The 17888-nt window shown below is 43.8% G+C and overlaps 1 protein-coding gene and 1 long non-coding RNA gene across 3 annotated transcripts in view; one reads left to right on the top strand and one right to left on the bottom strand.

Annotated features, from left to right (window-relative positions):
* Nucleotides 1-17888, bottom strand: part of POT1 (protection of telomeres 1) — a 151458-nt gene that overhangs the window by 12845 nt on the left and 120725 nt on the right. For both annotated transcript variants that reach the window (XM_068276369.1, XM_068276370.1), the window contains one exon: nucleotides 11647-11849. In XM_068276369.1, the coding sequence (XP_068132470.1) occupies nucleotides 11647-11849 (203 nt within the window). The remainder of the gene's footprint in view (nucleotides 1-11646; nucleotides 11850-17888) is intronic.
* LOC137563660 (uncharacterized) overlaps nucleotides 1-17888 on the top strand; it is a 40962-nt gene that overhangs the window by 11690 nt on the left and 11384 nt on the right. The gene's annotated exons all lie outside the window — the stretch shown is intronic.

Here is a 17888-nt window from a genome sequence, read left to right as displayed (position 1 = left end):
TATATGGAGTTGATAAAATTGGCCAACCATGTGCCAATCAAAATTGGATGTGAACCAGGCTTTAGATTATGCAGAAACAGAGCAACTTGCATGCTCTTTGATGCAAGGTAACTCTGAACAAAAGAATAAAAGGTGGCAACTAGAGAATGCACCCTTTCCTCATCACTTAATGTACCCAACATGTGACACATTCAGATAAACATACTGTATATTTGTACAGAGCAAAACCGGCTGTTTCTCTTGTTAGTTTTCAGGCATACATGTGACAGCTTGTCTTCTTGGGAATAAAGTAAACCTCGCTGATGAGCAAATTACAGCTATTAAATAGGGGTAGATAGAAAAAGGTAAATAGTTCATGTAGTTTAACTCTGACATTTGTTAGGCTGCCATTGAGCAGGGGTAATAAAACATTTAATCTAGTTTATAAATGTTTAATATAAAATAAAACCATTTTAAGTAGGAGGATAAATAAAATTGTTTATCTCATAAGTTTATTTTCACCTTGGGTACCCTTTATGTACAGTAAAACCTAGGATTGCAAGTAACTTGGCTTAACCACCCTGGCGTTCTATTAAGATCGCCAGGGTGGCTGCGGGAGGGTTTTTTTTAAATAAAAAAAAAAACTATTTCATGCAGCCAACTGAAAGTTGGCTGCATGAAAACCCACCAGAGGGCGCTCCGGAGGCGTTCTTCTGATCGCCTCCGGCGCCCAAAAGTAACACGGAAGGCCGCAATGAGCGGCCTTCCGTGTTTTGCTTACTTCGTCGCCATGGTGACGAGCGGAGTGACGTCATCCGACGTCCTGACGTCAGCCGCCTCCGATCCAGCCCTTAGCGCTGGCCGGAACTATTTGTTCCGGCTGCGCAGGGCTCAGGTGGCTGGGGGGACCCTTTCGTCGCTGCTCGCGGCGGAATGCCGCAGAGCGGCGGCGATCAGGCAGCACACGCGGCTGGCAAAGTGCCGGCTGCGTGTGCTGCACTTTATTTCATTAAAATCGGCCCAGCAGGGCCTGAGCGGCACCCTCTGGCGGTAATGGACGAGCTGAGCTCGTCCATACCGCTAAGGTGGTTAAGAGAGTTTTGCAAGACAAGCAAATGTTTTATGAAATTTTGACTTGATAGCAAGCAACGTCTTGATATACAAAGCACAGAACGCGCAAGCGAGTCGCATCATCACAACTGAGCAAAACCAGGCTGTTTCTCTTGTTCATTTTCAGGCACCTTGGACGCTACAGGATTGTACTTCATTGTGTTTAATATGTGTGCAGGGAATTAATCATGTCACATTTCTGTGAAATCCTCAAAAGTAGGCAAAAGCTACTGTCATTGGATAAGTTCCTTGTTAGAGCTACACACACACACACACACACACACACACACACACACACACACACACACACACACACACACACACACACACACACACACAAAAGGTTGGAGTTCACAACCTTCCAATGATTCTGTTAGTTATAGTGTACGTTGTTTTTTACATTTTTACTTTATACAGTACAGTACTTTGTAATACACATTTTTCTACAAATGTTTTCAAATTATAGAACGTATACTTATGGGGAAATTTGCTCACAATCCAAGGTTCCAATGTATTGTTATGTCCTGAAATTACATTATAAGTCTCAAAATATCCTTAATCTCATATTCTTAAACCTTGTTTTTGAAATTAGTATATATGCCTCCTGCACTATTAAAGCAGGATTGTCACCATAAAAATCTAATTTCAACAGCAACTGATCTGAGTGTATAAAGTGATAAAGATGCTAATCCTGCATTCAAAACTTTCAAAAGTTTTTCTGCTGTTATGATCTGGAATTATCACATACCTTAGGAGCGCTGGCCCTTTAATAGCCATTGCCATTCAGTTGCATGCTGGGGGTTCTTTTTATCTATAATATAGTCCTCCTCTTCCCTTTATTTCCCTGCCTGGCTGCTTATCTGAAACCTGATCCCCTGCTCACTTGTGTTTACAAGCAAGGCTGAGGTGACTCAGCGATTGGAAGAGAAAATAAAAAAAAAGTTAGGGGAAGAATGACATCAGTATATAGCAGTGATGGCTAACCTTGGCACTCCAGCTGTGACAAAACTACGAATCCCATCATGCCTCTGCCTCCCTACGTTATGCTTAGAGCTGTCAGAGTAGTGCAAAGCCTCATGGGACTTGTAGTTCCACCACAGCTAGAGTGCCAAGGTTAGCCATCACTGATATATAGCCTCAGCTGTGGGCAAAAGACATAGCCCCCAACAGGAACAGAATTCTCTTCATTTACTATATTGCATTCACTGAAATCAAAACATGGACAGTACAATACATGTGTTATGTAAGTAGATCAAGTATTTATCTACTGATATATGTGTTTTTTTTCCTGGCATAGTATGGCTAATCCTACTGCTTTAAAGAGACACTTGAAGTGAGAGGGATATGGAGGCTGCCATATTTTTTTTCCTTTTAAAGGGGAACTGAAGAGAGAGGTATATGGAGGCTGTCCTGTTTATTTCCTTTTAATCAATACCAGTTGCCTGGCAGCCCTGCTGGTCTATTTCTCTGCAGTAGTATCTGATTAAAACCAGAAACAAGCATGCAGCTAGTCTTGTCAGATCAGACTTATAAGTCTGAACCACTGAAACACCTGATCTGCTGCATGCTTGTTCAGGGGCTATAACTAATAGTATTAGAGGCAGAGGATCAGCAGGGCTGCCAGGCAACTGGTATTGTCTAAAAGGAAATAAACATGACAGCCTCCATATACCTCTCTCTTCAGTTCCCCTTTAACCACTTAAGGACCGGGCTTGTATGCGCTGATCTTTGCAGTGTGGGCTCTCCAGCCCACAGCACAGATCTGCAGGCAGCCAGGGTGACCAGACTTTCCCCCCTTTGTTCCCCACTAGGGGGATGTCCTGCTGGGGGGGTCTGATCGGGGGGGGGAGGGGGGGTCCTCAAAGCCCCCCTCCGCAGCGATTTTCCGCCTCCTTCCCCTTCTCTCCCTCCCCTCCTTCCTATGGGCGGCACAGGACGGCGGATAGGCTTCAACCTATCAGATGCCGGCGATCCCCGGCCAATTAGAGGCCAGGGATCGCCGATCTGTTTTATGGCGCTGCTGCGCAGCAGCGCCGTATGATGTAAACAGCGGGGATTTCTTCCCCGCGTGTTTACATTTAGCCTGCGAGCCGCGATCGGAGGCTCGCAGGCTGTTCACGGAGCCACCCTCCATGAACTGACATGGAACGGCCGCGTTTCCATGGTAACACCACTTCGATCTGCCGGCGGTTGTGAAGTAAGCAATACTAGTTGCCTGGTTATCCTGCTGATCCTCTGCCTCTAATACTTTTAGCAATAGACCCTGAAGAAGCATACGCCGATCAGGTCTGACAAGATTAGCTGTATGCTTGTTTCAGGTGTGATTCAAACACATCTGCTGCCAGGCAACAGCAGGGCTGCCAGGCAACTAGTCTTGCTTAAAAGGAAATAAATATGGCAGCCTGGAGTTCATATACTTCTCGTCTCAGGTTTCCTTTAGGGGGTACATGCACATGACGAGAAAAATGTGAAACAGGTCAGTGCTTTAGCGATATCAAGGGACATTAAAATATGATGTAGTAGACACATACGGTAACTGTCACTTGCATTTTTTTGCTGTCTTGCCATTTTTTACATTTAGGAGACTTGACAACACTGAAAAGACTAACCAAGCAAATGCATGTTTACTGAGAAGCGAGGTACTTAATGTGTTCACTTGGCTGAGAAGGGTGGTATACGCCATTTTTGGAGCAATCCCCTGAATCTGATCGGATTAGTTAGGAGATTTTTGTCAGTTAGTGGTCCCAAACAATTTCAGATCGTTCGTATAATTAATCATTTGTAACTGATCATTCGGCTGGAGAGAAAAGTAGTGACTATGCTCACGCTGAACATGGACCAGAGAAAGCAAAGAAGCAAGTGGGCTAAAGAGATCAGACAGAAAATGATAAACCGGCATTTTCTTGTAAATTAATATATTAAAGAATATACTGTAGATATAACATTCTCACACTAACTCCTGAAAAAACGGACTGACAAGATCTAATGACAGCATTTTTGAAGGGATTCCAAATGCATCTGATAATCTACAACTCAATAAGAAACAAACGCATTATTGTCCTGTTTCATTGAGAAGTATGTCCCTTTACTGTACAGCAGGTTGGCAGAAGCACAGAGAATTAACAATAACGATGAAAGAGATGGCACATAATCCCTGATGCTGCAAAGAATGTGCACTGGATAAAACAAACTTCCAAGTTATCAGTAGAGTTCTATTAACACCCAACTTGTGTGTCATCCTGAAAGAGATGCACTTTATTTTTATCAACATATACGTATAGGTGCATACACACGCACTACAAAAGGAAACGACGGGTCTGCCGGATCCTCCCGCTGGGCGGTCTTTAGCCGACAGTATGCACGTGTGCACGCGCTGTCGGCAAACTGATAAGGCTGTTTCTGAATGATCCACTCAGCGTCGTTTCCTTTTGTAGTGCGTGTGTACGCACCTTATGACAATGGAATGGAGGGAGCCCGGAGGACGCTGAGGGACTTCATCAACTACAAGGGCCTGGAGGAAGCCCCAGATAAGTTTGTCCGTTTTAAAGAGACTCCGTAACAAAAATTGCATCCTGTTTTTTATCATCCTACAAGTTCCAAAAGCTATTCTAATGTGTTCTGGCTTACTGCAGCACGTTCTACTATCACCATCTCTGTAATAAATCAACTTATCTCTCTCTTGTCAGACTTGTCAGGCCTGTGTCTGGAAGGCTGCCAAGTTCTTCAGTGTTGTGGTTCTGTGATGCATCTCCCCCATCCAGGCCCCTCTCTGCACACTGCCTGTGTATTATTTAGATTAGAGCAGCTTCTCTCTTCTCTCTTATCTTTTACAAGCTGGATAAATCCTCCTCTGAGCTGGCTGGGCTTTCACATACTGAGGAATTACAGACAGGCAGAGCTGTCTGCACTCTGCAGGAAGAAACAGCCTGACAATTCAGTGGAAGATAGCTGCAGGGGGAAAGAAACACACAAATGATCTCTTGAGATTCAAAAGGAAGGGTGTATACAGCCTGCTTGTGTATGGATGTATTTTCTATGTGTGGACATACTGTACATCAATCTACTTCCTGTTTTGGTGGCCATTTTGTTTGTTTATAAACAAAGTTTTTAAAACGGTTTTTAACCACTTTTAATGCGGCGAGGAGCGGCAAAATTGTGACAGAGGGTAATAGAAGATGTCCCCTAACGCACTGGTATGTTTACTTTTGTGCGATTTTAACAATACAGATTCTCTTTAAGGTCTGTTTTTTGGTTCCCTTTAAAGTTTACCCGAGGTGACATGTGACATGATGAGACAGACGTGTGTATGCACAGTGCCAAGCATACAAATAACTAGGCTGTGTTCCTTTTCTTCTTTCTCTGCCAGAAATAATTAAACATTTAGATATGAAAGTGCCAGTTTTTCTTTAGTTGGAACCTAGTCGGACTATTGCCAAACAACTGCTGCCTGAAAGAAAACAGCTTCTGAGTGCAGGAAAAGACGAAAAAAGGTCAATACAGTGGAAACCTTTGGTTTGCGAGCATAATTCGTTCTGGAAACATGCTTTTATAATCCAAAGCACTCGTATATCAAAGCAATTTCCCCCATAAGAATTAATGGAAACCCAGTTGATTAATTCCACAATTCAAAAACAGTTATAATAAAATAGTATAGATTAAAAATGTAAACAAGACTTTCACTATAACTAACAGAATTATTACCATATGTTGGCTCATCTCAACCTTTTTTTTTTTTTTTTTTGGATGTGGCTTTAACAAGGAACTTATCCAATGACAGTTAGTTTTGAGGATTTCATGGAAATATGACTTAGATCTTCTCCCTTTGGCATTGCAGGCTTGTACTTAAAGAGAACCCGAGGTGGGTTTGAAGAATATTATCTGCATACAGAGGCTGGATCTGCCTATACAGCCCAGCCTCTGTTGCTATCCCAAACCCCCCTAAGGTCCCCCTGCACTCTGAAATCCCTCTTAAATCACAGCCACGCTGCTGACAAACAGCTTGTCAGAGCTGGCTGTGTTTATCTCTATAGTGTCAGTCTGCTGCTCTCCCCGCCTCCTGCAGAACTCCAGTCCCCGCCTGCATCCCTTCCCTCCCTGCTGATTGGAGGGAAGGGACTGGGGCAGGGACCGGAGCTATGCAGGAGGCGGGGGAGCAGCTGAGACTGACACTACAGATGTAAACACAACCTCACAACACGGCTGTGATTTATGAGGGATTGCAGAGTGCAGGGGGACCTTAGTGGGGTTTGGGATAGCAACAGAGGCTGGGCTGTATAGGCAGATCCAGCCTCTGTATGCAGATAACATTCTTTAAACACACCTCAGGTTCTCTTTAATCTGAGTTTAGAGACTGTGCTATCGGCTCCGGTGTGATTACGTGACATATGTACACTTGTTTTGCTTTTATATCAAGATCTTGCTTGTATATTAAGATGTTGCTTGTGTATCAAGACAAAATTTCACAAACATTTTTGCTTGTATAGCAAAGTGCTCTTAAACCAACTTACTCTCAATCCAAAGTTTTACTGTAGTTCATATAGTTTAGTTTAGATATTGTGAAAGTTGAGAAAACCCAATATTACTTTTTTAGTATATACACAGAAAATAACAGTGGGATTCTAAAAAAAAGTCAATTTCAGGAGTAAGAGGATAGATACACTTGTTATTTTCACGTGGTGTTTCTTCTAACACCGGCAGCCCAAACTGCCAACTCATATTTCATTTAATCCTACTAATGGGTTTGGCTCGTTTTTACCTCTCTTGTTTTCTCTACACCTGCCACTGAAGGTAACAACATTCTATGCGATTATGCTTTATTTACCCCCTTACAGTACACACACCACTGCCTGAGAGCCTGTATTCCAAGTACTGCTATTTTCAGCATAAATACCAGTGGTTAGCAGCCTGCGAAATGTATCTTAGGGCTTAAAAGGTGGCTATGGTTTTCACTACAGATATAAAATATTAGAAGTAAATAGTCCAGAGGCTTCCCCAATCCACCATGATCCCTCAGCTGCCGGCTGGGACCCTCTTGCTCTTTGCGGCCATGCTACCCTCTGTGTTCAGGTGCAGCCGCACTGCGCAGGCGCCAGTGAGTTTGCTTTTGTGCAGTAGCTCGAAGCTGAAGGGGAACAGAGAAAAAAAAATCTGTGCACGGATGGCTCTGTGCTACTGCGCAGGCCACACTTTGCACCTGGGCAATGCGGCCATGCTCTTACACAGAGGGTAGCGCTGCCACAAGCAATATTCAACATTCATGTAAAATATTAAGAGGGCCCCAGCTCAGAAAAGGAGTGGCGTAGGAAGATCGAGGAAGCCTCTATACTTGAGGTAATGTGACATATATGTACTTGACAGTGTAATGGTTAAGGGCCCTGCCTCTGACTTGAGACTAGGGTTTCGAATCTTGGCTCTTTATGTTCAGTAAGCCAGCACCTACTCAGTGAGGAGACCTTGGAAAAGACTCCCTAACACTGCTACTGCCTACTGAGCGCACCCTAGTGGCTGCAGCTCTGGTGCTTCAAGTCCATCAGGAGAAAAAGGTGACATAAATGTTCTGTTTCTTGCCTTTTATGTATACAGTGTGAAGCAAAAAATAACCAGACTGTGTTCCTTTTTTGCCTGAAAGAGTGAACCATTCAGGTATGCAAGTGACAGCTTCTCTCCAGTCGGGACTCAGTCAGACTATAGCATAACACTCACTGATAAGGAACTACAGCCATAGAAATGTTGTGTGAAAGCTTCTGAGTGCAGGGGATAGATAAAATGGTCACTAGTTCATATATTTTTAGCTTTGGGACACTCGAAAGGCTGTGTCATTGAACAGAGACAATAACACATTAAATCTTTTTTTTTTTATACTTTAAATCTTCTTTTATGTTTTTAAACATAAAATAAAACTGTGGGGCATCTACAAGTTATTTCTAGGAGCAGGATTTAAACAATTCTCAATCTCATCAGTTTATTTTCACCTTGGGTTCACTTTAAAGGGAACCTAAGGTAAGAGACGTATGGAGGCATATATATATATATATATATATATATATATATATATATATATATATATTCTTTTAAAGGGAATCTGAAGTGAAAATAAACGTATGATATAATGATTTGAATGAGTTGTATCTAAGAAATAAAACATTAGCAGCAGAGATATGAGTCTAATATTGTTTCCAGTACAGGAAGAGTTAAGAAACTCCAGTTATCTATGCAAAAGAGCTTATCTGAACTCCATGATTTTCAAAGTCTCTGAGAGCTCTGATTCTGAAAGCTTATTATCTCAAGTGTCTGTCACTGTATTTTGTTTTTTCTGCAGCGGAGAGTTCAAAAGTTCGCTAGCCTGCTCTGTAGAATCATTTAGAAGGCTGCCTTTTATTGTGTAAACTGCAAATATTAGAGAATGATGCAATGTTATAAAAAAAAACCTATATAACAAAAATAAAAATATGAGACTATTTTCTTTGCTACTAATGTACTATTAATTATCCATACTACACATACAATTCATTGTAGCATGTTTGTTTGTTTTTCGCTTCAGTGTCTCTTTAAACAATGCACACTGCCTGGCTGCCCTACAGATACTCTCTGCCTCTAATACTTTTAGCCATTGATCCTGAACATAAACAGCTCCTGGTGCTCCAACACCACCACTCCACAAGGCCTGCACCCGATGTTGAGATCCTTGCCATAAACTGCAGGCCTCGGTACTCCCTGAGGGAGTGCTCTTCCCTTGTCCTCGTTTGGGTCTACACTCCTCCCGACGCATGCTCCAAGACTGCCCTGCAAGTACTCAGTGACTGTATCTTGCGCTGGGAAACAGCCCTCCCGGAGGCCCTGTTCATCATCTTGGGCAACTTCAATAAGGCAAACCTTCGGCATGTGTTGCCCCGCTACAAGGAGCACTTCACCTGTCCTACCAGGAACTGTAACATCCTGGACCACTGCTACACGGTCCACAAGTGTGCTTATAAGGCCATCCAAGAAGCCCCCCCTTGGGAACTTTTATCACAACATAATACACCTGATCCCCACCTACAGGAGGCTCCTGGAGACCACAAAGCCCATCGTCAAAACCTCAAAAAATGGACAGCAGATGCCAAACTGGAGCTCCAAGCTTGCTTTGAAACCACCGACTGGTCGACTCTGGAGGCACCCACCCTTGATGAATGGGCCGAGAATGTCACCTCCTACATTAGCTTCTGCGAAGAAGTGTGTATTCCATGTAAGTCCTTCAGAGTCTATCCCAACAACAAGCCTTGGTTCAACGACAGGCTTCGCCAGCTTCGGAAACGCAAAGAGGAAGCGCACAGGTTGGGCTCTCCAGAGGAATTCAGAGAGGCCAGGCACTCCCTGAAAAGAGAACTGCGTTTGGCAAAGAGGGCCTATGCCGAAAAGCTGGGGCTCTGCCGCCAGTCAACCAACACACGGGAGGTATGGAAGGGCCTGAGAGCAGCCACGAACTTCAAACCGGCACCCCAAACAGTGACCCCTAGCCATCGACTGGCGGAGGAGCTCAATGATTTCTACTGTGGGTTCGAGCAACATCCCAACCAGCCCGTGAGCCACACAGCTTCGACCCCCCCCCACGGGTGAACTCGTCGCCCTGGCGCCTGGTGCTGTTCGGGAATCAGAGGTACTCCGGCACCTCCGCAAGCTGAACCCCAGGAAATCTTTCGGCCCGGACGGAGTGTCGTCTATCTGCCTGCGAACCTGCGCCGATCGGCTAGCCCCTGTGCTCACCTCCTTATTTAAGCAGTCATTATCTGGTGGTACAGTCCCCTCCTGTTTTAAGAGGTCTATAATTGTACCAGTCCCCCCAAAAAAACAGGCAGTACTGAGCAAAATAACTTCCGACCAGTGGCCCTAACCTCTAATATCATGAAGCTCCTCGAGCGGCTGGTCCTTGCCCACCTGAAGAGGTCCACAGACGCCCTTTTAGACCCGATCCAATTTGCATATAGGGCTAACCGATCCATGGAGGATGCCATCAATGTCAGCATGGCTCACATCACTGAGCACCTGGACAGCCACGCCTCCTATGCTAGGATCCTGTTCCTAGACTTTAGCTCAGCGTTCAACACGATCTGCCCAGACATCCTGATCACCAATCGGACGCAGCTCGGAATTGATACTTCTCTCCGAGCATGGATCAAAGACTTCTTGACTAACAGAACGCAACAGGTGAAGCTTGGCAACTACTACTCCAGCGTCCGGACCACCAAATACAGGGGCTCCACAAGGCTGTGTTCTATCACCTCTACTGTTCTCCTTCTATACCAACAACTGCATCTCATCCGCTGACTCTGTGAAGGTCATCAAATGTGCAGACGATACCACTATCATCGGCCTTTTTGGTAGCAACGGGGAGCATGAGTACCGCAGCGAAGTCGAGAGAATATGCAACTGGTGCAGTGACAACAACCTAGTCCTCAACACAGCAAAGACTGTTGAACTAGTCGTAGACTTCAGGAGAAACCCTCCCCCCTCCCACCTGTCCTCATTGGAGGGACAGAAGTCTCTAAGGTGTCATCTGTTCGGTTCCTCGGCACGACTCTCACTAACAACCTGAAATGGGGGCAAAACACCACCAAAATTCAGAACAAATCCCAGCAGCGGTTGTTCTTCCTGCGCCAACTGAAGAGATTTGGCATGCCCAGGGAGCTGCTGACCAGCTTCTATACCGCCACCATAGAATCCATCCTCTGCTCCTCTGTAGTTGTCTGGTATACGGGAGCAGCGGCAAGCGACAAACACAAGCTGCAGAGTCATAACTGACGTGGAGAAGATCATCGGTTCTCCTCTTCCACCTCTTGATCTCCTACACTCCTCTAGGATGAGGAAGAGGCAACCATGATCTCCCGCGACCCCTTCCACCCAGGCAGCCACTACTTCAGGCTCCTCCCATTGGGCCACCGCTACAGGACTATACCATCCAAAACTACCAGGCGGAAGAACACCTTCTTCCCCCAAGCTGTTCGGCTACTGAACTCCAACCTTCCCCGGCCCGGCCTGCATTTCTAATTGCTGGGTCGGTCAGCCGGTTCCTGCCGCTGCCTGCCCTGGTTCTTTATCCGAAAATGGACTCGGTGGCCTTTTACCAGCACCTTTATTATTTACCGGACTGTACTGCACAGCAGTGAAATGGCCGATACAAACTGACTACTGCATTTCTATTTTTGTATGTGTTGTGCGTCTGTCTATACTCTGTCTATGCCATGTGTACCACAAATAATTCCGATTACAACTCTTGCTGTACTTGGCAAAATAAAACTGATTCTGATTAACGATGCAGATCAGATGTTTCTGACAAAATCTGGCTTGTTTCAGGTGTGTGATTCAGACACCACTGACCAGAAAGACCAGCGGGATGCCAGGTAATAGGTACTGTATCAAATAAAAAGAATATGTCAGCCTCCATGTGCCTTTCACTCTGGGTTTTCTCTAAGCATGTGAAGATTTTTGCTACTGCTATTTTATTAATGCAGTCACACTGACATCCAGTGGCAATTATTATGAATTGCAGTTTGAATCTTCCCAGAATAAAAAAAGTCTTACCTTCTATCATGATTAAGGAATCCTCAGAGTTTTGCAACATGTCCTGTTTCCTAACAAAATAAATAATCACGGATCGATCTTCATGCTTTGTTCTCCACAATGCAGACTGATACCACGATGTGTTGTGAGAACTTTTGTTTAGACAGCTATTGAGCTTTCCTTGGAAAATGTCATCAATCTTTTCTTCATTTGGAATATCTTGCCTAATGAAGTACAGAAATGTAAATGAGCATGTTATGTTAATCACAAATGTAAAAAATCTAAACGTGTCACATGGTTTCCATGGACAGCACTGACAGGAAGAGTCCTTCAATGCCCACATTTATGCTCCTGCAACAACAAATAAGCATAATCCAAAACTAAACAGTTTCAACTTAATCAGTCCTGAATATTTGTACTGAGATTGCGCTCAATTGCCCACCCGTTTGAATATTACTATCTGGTAACCTTTCTAAAAAATTGTGTTCGTGTGTGACACTCTAATCAACGGCAAGAATGTATAAATATAGTCAGTTTTGCTAAAACAACCATGCAATATACGCAAAAAAAATAGCTTATTTATTCAATATATGATATAGAGGTACAATCGATCCATTTCTAAAACCAAGATTACATAGGCTTCTCAAAATCCAAAATACAGTACATAGTTTAATTTATTGTACAGTGCTGCTTCTCATACAACACTCTGCCCTTTTACACGTGCAAAAATTAGCAGACTGTCCCAAAAAAAAATAATACTGTTGCACTGTACTTTGGATACACACACTGACGCCGTTGTCTAAACATCACACAAGCTGTCGCCAAAGCTGGAGAGAGGACACCACAGACATTTTGTTACACTAAGAGAAGTAGTCATTATACTAGTACTCTGATTCACAATTAAAGGGGCACTATGTACTGAGGGGGCATTACCTAATTTTCTACAAAGGGGGCATTATCGATTGTATATTAAAGGGGCACTATGTACTGAGGGGGTATGGGGGCTCTATACTGAGGGGGCACTATCAATTCTCTACTAAAGGGGCACTATATACTGAGGGGACTACTTAGGGTGCTCTATACTGAGGGGTCTTACCTAGATTCTCTCTACTAAATGGGCACTATGCACTGAGGAGGTATTACTACTAACGGGCTCTATACTGAGGGGGCATGCTGCTGCTGCAGCAAGGGGGGCATATTACCTATATACTAGTAAGTGGAGGTGCGCAAGAATGTTTGCATGAAGTATCCTTTAAATAAAAAAGGATAATAATAATGAATTATAAAAGCCTTACCTAATCAAAACCCTCCTTTTTGTCTGGGTTTTACATCTGGAAAAGGTAAGATACCTTGTCCATTTATTTATCATTTTTTTACTTTTCCTATTAAGGATACCTCAGGCACCTCCACCTAATAGTTGCCTATCACACCTCCACAAAGGTGTCCCGCCCACTGATGTGGGCTCACCCACAGCCAGAAAGGAACTAAGAATGTGACCACTCAGTTGTGGCAGGACCTGGAATACTGAGCGGGGACGGTAATTTCCCGCAGGCGATATATTGTGGATACAGGGTCTACAACCCACCTTCGGGAGTATAATTACTCTTGTACTTTTTTACTAATACCCAATACCTTAGAATATTGGACCATTTGGATCCACTTATTTAAAGTGAACCTATAATTGCTTTTTCACTAATCACTATACCCCTCCCCCTTATAAAAAGAAAAACAAGAAAAAAAACAGTCTTCTGCTGACAGCTCAGCACTGCCCTGCTAATATCTTTACTCTTCCACAGTGAAAATCTCCCATAGACTAATGTTAGGTCATGTGTATGCATGCAATAAAGACAACATAGCCTGCCATCTAATTTAAATCTAAGTAAACTAGGACCACCTGGAACTAAACAGTGATATGCTCCTTGCTCACAGCATAATGACAAAGTGCTTGAGAGAGGAGGAGGCCACACCCACCATCCAGATCTGTCTGATTAGAACAAGGGATGAAATATCAGAGCTTACAGAGGGTTTTACAGATGGTTATTCTGAAGCAGCTCAAATCAAGTGTTTCGTTCCTCTCAGCAACTGCTATGTAATAGATCTAATGTACATATGGTGAAAATAGGCTCTTGGGCACAGCATTTAACTTCAAATTTCTTTTTCAAAATCACCATCATATGCAAATGACATTTAAGTTCAGCAGCAAAATATACAACCATCTGTGTGGCTTTCCACAAACACAGAAAGAGTATATGCAGTGATCCTGGAATCTCAAGTCAAACAAGCGGTAGCATCAACAATACCTTTTTGTGTTCTAGAAATGGTATCAGTAGTACGGAGCAATATCTTAAAGTGACCGAGACAACATAATAAAAAAAGATTTATACATACCTGGGGCTTCCTCCAGCCGCCTCCGAACCGATTGCTCTCATGGCGTCCTCCTCCGCCTCTGGCTGGAAGCCCCGCTAGCCTGGCCAGTCGGGGCACACTGTGAAGCTCAGCCATGTGTGCGGGCTCTGTCGTGCTGCTGTGCTACTGCACAGGTGCAGTATGCTCCCAGCCGTGGAAGTGATATGGGGGGGGGGGGGGGGCACACGCAGTCGCACTGCGCAATCACCAATTGACCCGGCTAATGGGGCTTTTAGCAGGAGAATGAGAAGGCGAAGGAAGACGGCGTGGGAGCGATCGGTCCAGAGAGGGCTGAAGGAATCCCCAGGTATGTATACAGTGGAGGAAATAATTATTTGACCCCCCCACTGATTTTGTAAGTTTGTCCAATGACAAAGAAATGAAAAGTCTCAGAACAGTATCATTTCAATGGTAGGTTTATTTTAACAGTGGCAGATAGCACATCAAAAGGAAAATCGAAAAAATAACCTGAAATAAAAGATAGCAACTGATTTGCATTTCATTGAGTGAAATAACTTTTTGAACCCCTACCAACCATTAAGAGTTCTGGCTCCCACAGAGTGGTTAGACACTTCTACTCAATTAGTCACCCTCATTAAGGACACCTGTCTTAACTAGTCACCTGTATAAAAGACACCTGTCCACAGAATCAATCAAGCAGACTCCAAACTCTCCAACATGGGAAAGACCAAAGAGCTGTCCAAGGATGTCAGAGACAAAATTGTAGACCTGCACAAGGCTGGAATGGGCTACAAAACCATTAGCAAGAAGCTGGGAGAGAAGGTGACAACTGTTGGTGCGATTGTTCGAAAATGGAAGGAGCACAAAATGACCATCAATCGACCTCGCTCTGGGGCTCCACGCAAGATCTCACCTCGTGGGGTGTCAATGGTTCTGAGAAAGGTGAAAAAGCATCCTAGAACTACACGGGAGGAGTTAGTGAATGACCTCAAATTAGCAGGGGCCACAGTCACCAAGAAAACCATTGGAAACACATTACACCGCAATGGATTAAAATCCTGCAGGGCTCGCAAGGTCCCCCTGCTCAAGAAGGCACATGTGCAGGCCCGTCTGAAGTTTGCCAATGAACACCTGAATGATTCTGTGAGTGACTGGAAAAAGGTGCTGTGGTCTGATGAGACCAAAATAGAGCTTTTTGGCATTAACTCAACTCGCTGTGTTTGGAGGAAGAAAAATGCTGCCTATGACCCCCAAAACACCGTCCCCACCGTCAAGCATGGGGCTGGAAACATTTTGCTTTGGGGGTGTTTTTCTGCTAAGGGCACAGGACAACTTAATCGCATTAACGGGAAAATGGACGGAGCCATGTATCGTGAAATCCTGAACGACAACCTCCTTCCCTCTGCCAGGAAACTGAAAATGGGTCGTGGATGGGTGTTCCAGCACGACAATGACCCAAAACATTCAGCAAAGGCAACAAAGGAGTGGCTCAAGAAGAAGCACATTAAGGTCATGGAGTGGCCTAGTCAGTCTCCGGACCTTAATCCAATAGAAAATCTATGGAGGGAGCTCAAGCTCAGAGTTGCACAGAGACAGCCTCGAAACCTTAGGGATTTAGAGATGATCTGCAAAGAGGAGTGGACCAACATTCCTCCTAAAATGTGTGCAAACTTGGTCATCAATTACAAGAAACGTTTGACCTCTGTGCTTGCAAACAAGGGTTTTTCCACTAAGTATTAAGTCTTTTATTGTTAGAGGGTTCAACAACTTATTTCACTCAATGAAATGCAATCCAGTTGCTATCTTTTATTCAAGGTTATTTTTTCGATTTTCCTTTTGATGTGCTATCTGCCACTGTTAAAATAAACCTACCATTGAAATGATACTGTTCTGAGACTTTTCATTTCTTTGTCATTGGACAAACTTACAAAATCAGTGAGGGGTCAAATAATTATTTCCTCCACTGTAAATCTTTTGTACCAGTTGTCTCTGGTACATTTTAAGTTATAAGTAGCTACAAGAGCAGTTAATTCACTTACTTCAGTCAACAATTGGTAACTGACACTCATTATGCAAATGTTTGTTGTATATGTGCCTGGCGGAGGGGTTGCACAGTCCTTAACTAGTTGTGGACACAGCCTATTGAAATCCATGTCCTCTTTGTGTTGTCCTATTCCTGCCAGGGCATAGACTACCCCAAGCTGCATCCACATGCCTTGATTGTGTGCACCTGATGCTGAAGATGCAGCTCTCCTTTGACAGATGACATCTCCCCGCACTGATCAGGGGCCATGCCGATTGGAGCCTGATCACAAGTGATCATAGGAATTACTTAAGAAAAGCAAAGGGAATAGCCCAAACCTTTTCTCGCTCCGCTTAGCACGGCTTTTAGCCACGCACTGCCTCTAATGGGGATCTGACTTGATGTCATCAAGCCAGGATACTGTACTTTCAGCAGTATGAGGCTGAATGCATATTTGCAGTTTACAAACTACACTTTGCATTTTAAACTATGAAACAGAGCAGAGCTATTGACCCTTTGAACGTCCCTGCAGTAAAATCTTATCTGAAGTTGTCTGTCACTGTTTCTTTAATGTATAAATGCTAATGTATAAATGCAGAAAATAGCAATTATCTCTCTGACTAAATTACTGAGAAAGCTCAGAGCTCTTTTGCATAGATAACAACTGAAGTTTCTTAATTCTTCCTGTGCTGGAAACAATATGAGACTCACATCTCTGCTGCTAATGTTCTATTTCTTAACTGTACTACACATACAATTCATTACAGTATAATCTCGTTATAATGAACTCTGATATAGTAAACATTTAGTTTTAGTAAACTACCTCACCAGGTCCCGGCCAGTCTCCATTATAAGTCTGGTATAGTAAACCCTGATATAATAAAACTTCTGTTATAGTGAACATGTTTTTTGGCCCCTATGTGATGCTAATTCTGGATATAGTAAACAGTGGGCGGCATGTGCATCATATGTCAATGTGAAACCCATGGTCAGCTGCTCTCTTCAGGCTGGTTGCTGGTGTGAGTTGATGCCTGATAACATTTGTTAGACAAGAAAAATGGCATTGGTGCTGGATACACAGTACTGAACAAATAAGCAGCCTGGGGAAAATGAGGAATAATGTCAATCTTAACAAAAGAGAATGCAGCGTTACCACTTTCATTTTGCAATCACCGATAAAAGTATCGTCACAGTCCTCCCACGGGATTGTACGCACTTCTGCGTATCTTTTCCCTGGTTAGCGATGACGCTTACGGTAACGTGGAGCGCAGTACAGGCTACTTCCACTTGTAGTGCAGGTCAGAGCGGGCCTACTCACAGCAAAACTGTGGAAAGGAGAGTGCTAAGTCAAGCCCACCGAGGTATCAGAGCCACTTGCATTACAGATATGAGTGGCTTATCATGATTGGCTGCAATTTGAAGAGAGGCTTCATGATTGTCTCACGTGTGAGCAGAACGTTTTGAAGGCCACGTGCTGCAAGTCTTGCCCGAGGAGGTATCGGGGCCACTCACAGGAAGCGAGCGACTGCCTCTATTCAGTGACGGCTGCAATTTTAAAGGAGCCCTTGATACTGTACCAGTGATTTGTCCAGCCTGGCTATGCAGTCCTAAGGTATACTTAACCGTGTACTCCACCAAATGTGCAAGTGTTTGTACTGTACCTCCAATGGGAGAACAGAGTTTGTCCTTTGCAGCAGAGAATGTACCAGGGCATTCCAGGCCATTTCTAGGACAATTTCTAATATAGTAAACGTTTGATATAATAAACCAGTTCTCCTGGTCCTTTGGAGTTTACTATAACAAGATTATATTGTATATCATAAGTTTATTTTCACTTCAGATTCCCTTTAAGGCACTGGATGATATATATAAT

The sequence above is a fragment of the Hyperolius riggenbachi genome, chromosome 3, assembly GCF_040937935.1.
Source record: "Hyperolius riggenbachi isolate aHypRig1 chromosome 3, aHypRig1.pri, whole genome shotgun sequence".
Lineage (NCBI taxonomy): Eukaryota > Metazoa > Chordata > Amphibia > Anura > Hyperoliidae > Hyperolius > Hyperolius riggenbachi.
Note: the sequence above shows the minus strand (reverse complement) of the source record. Positions and strands in the feature narration are given on the sequence as shown.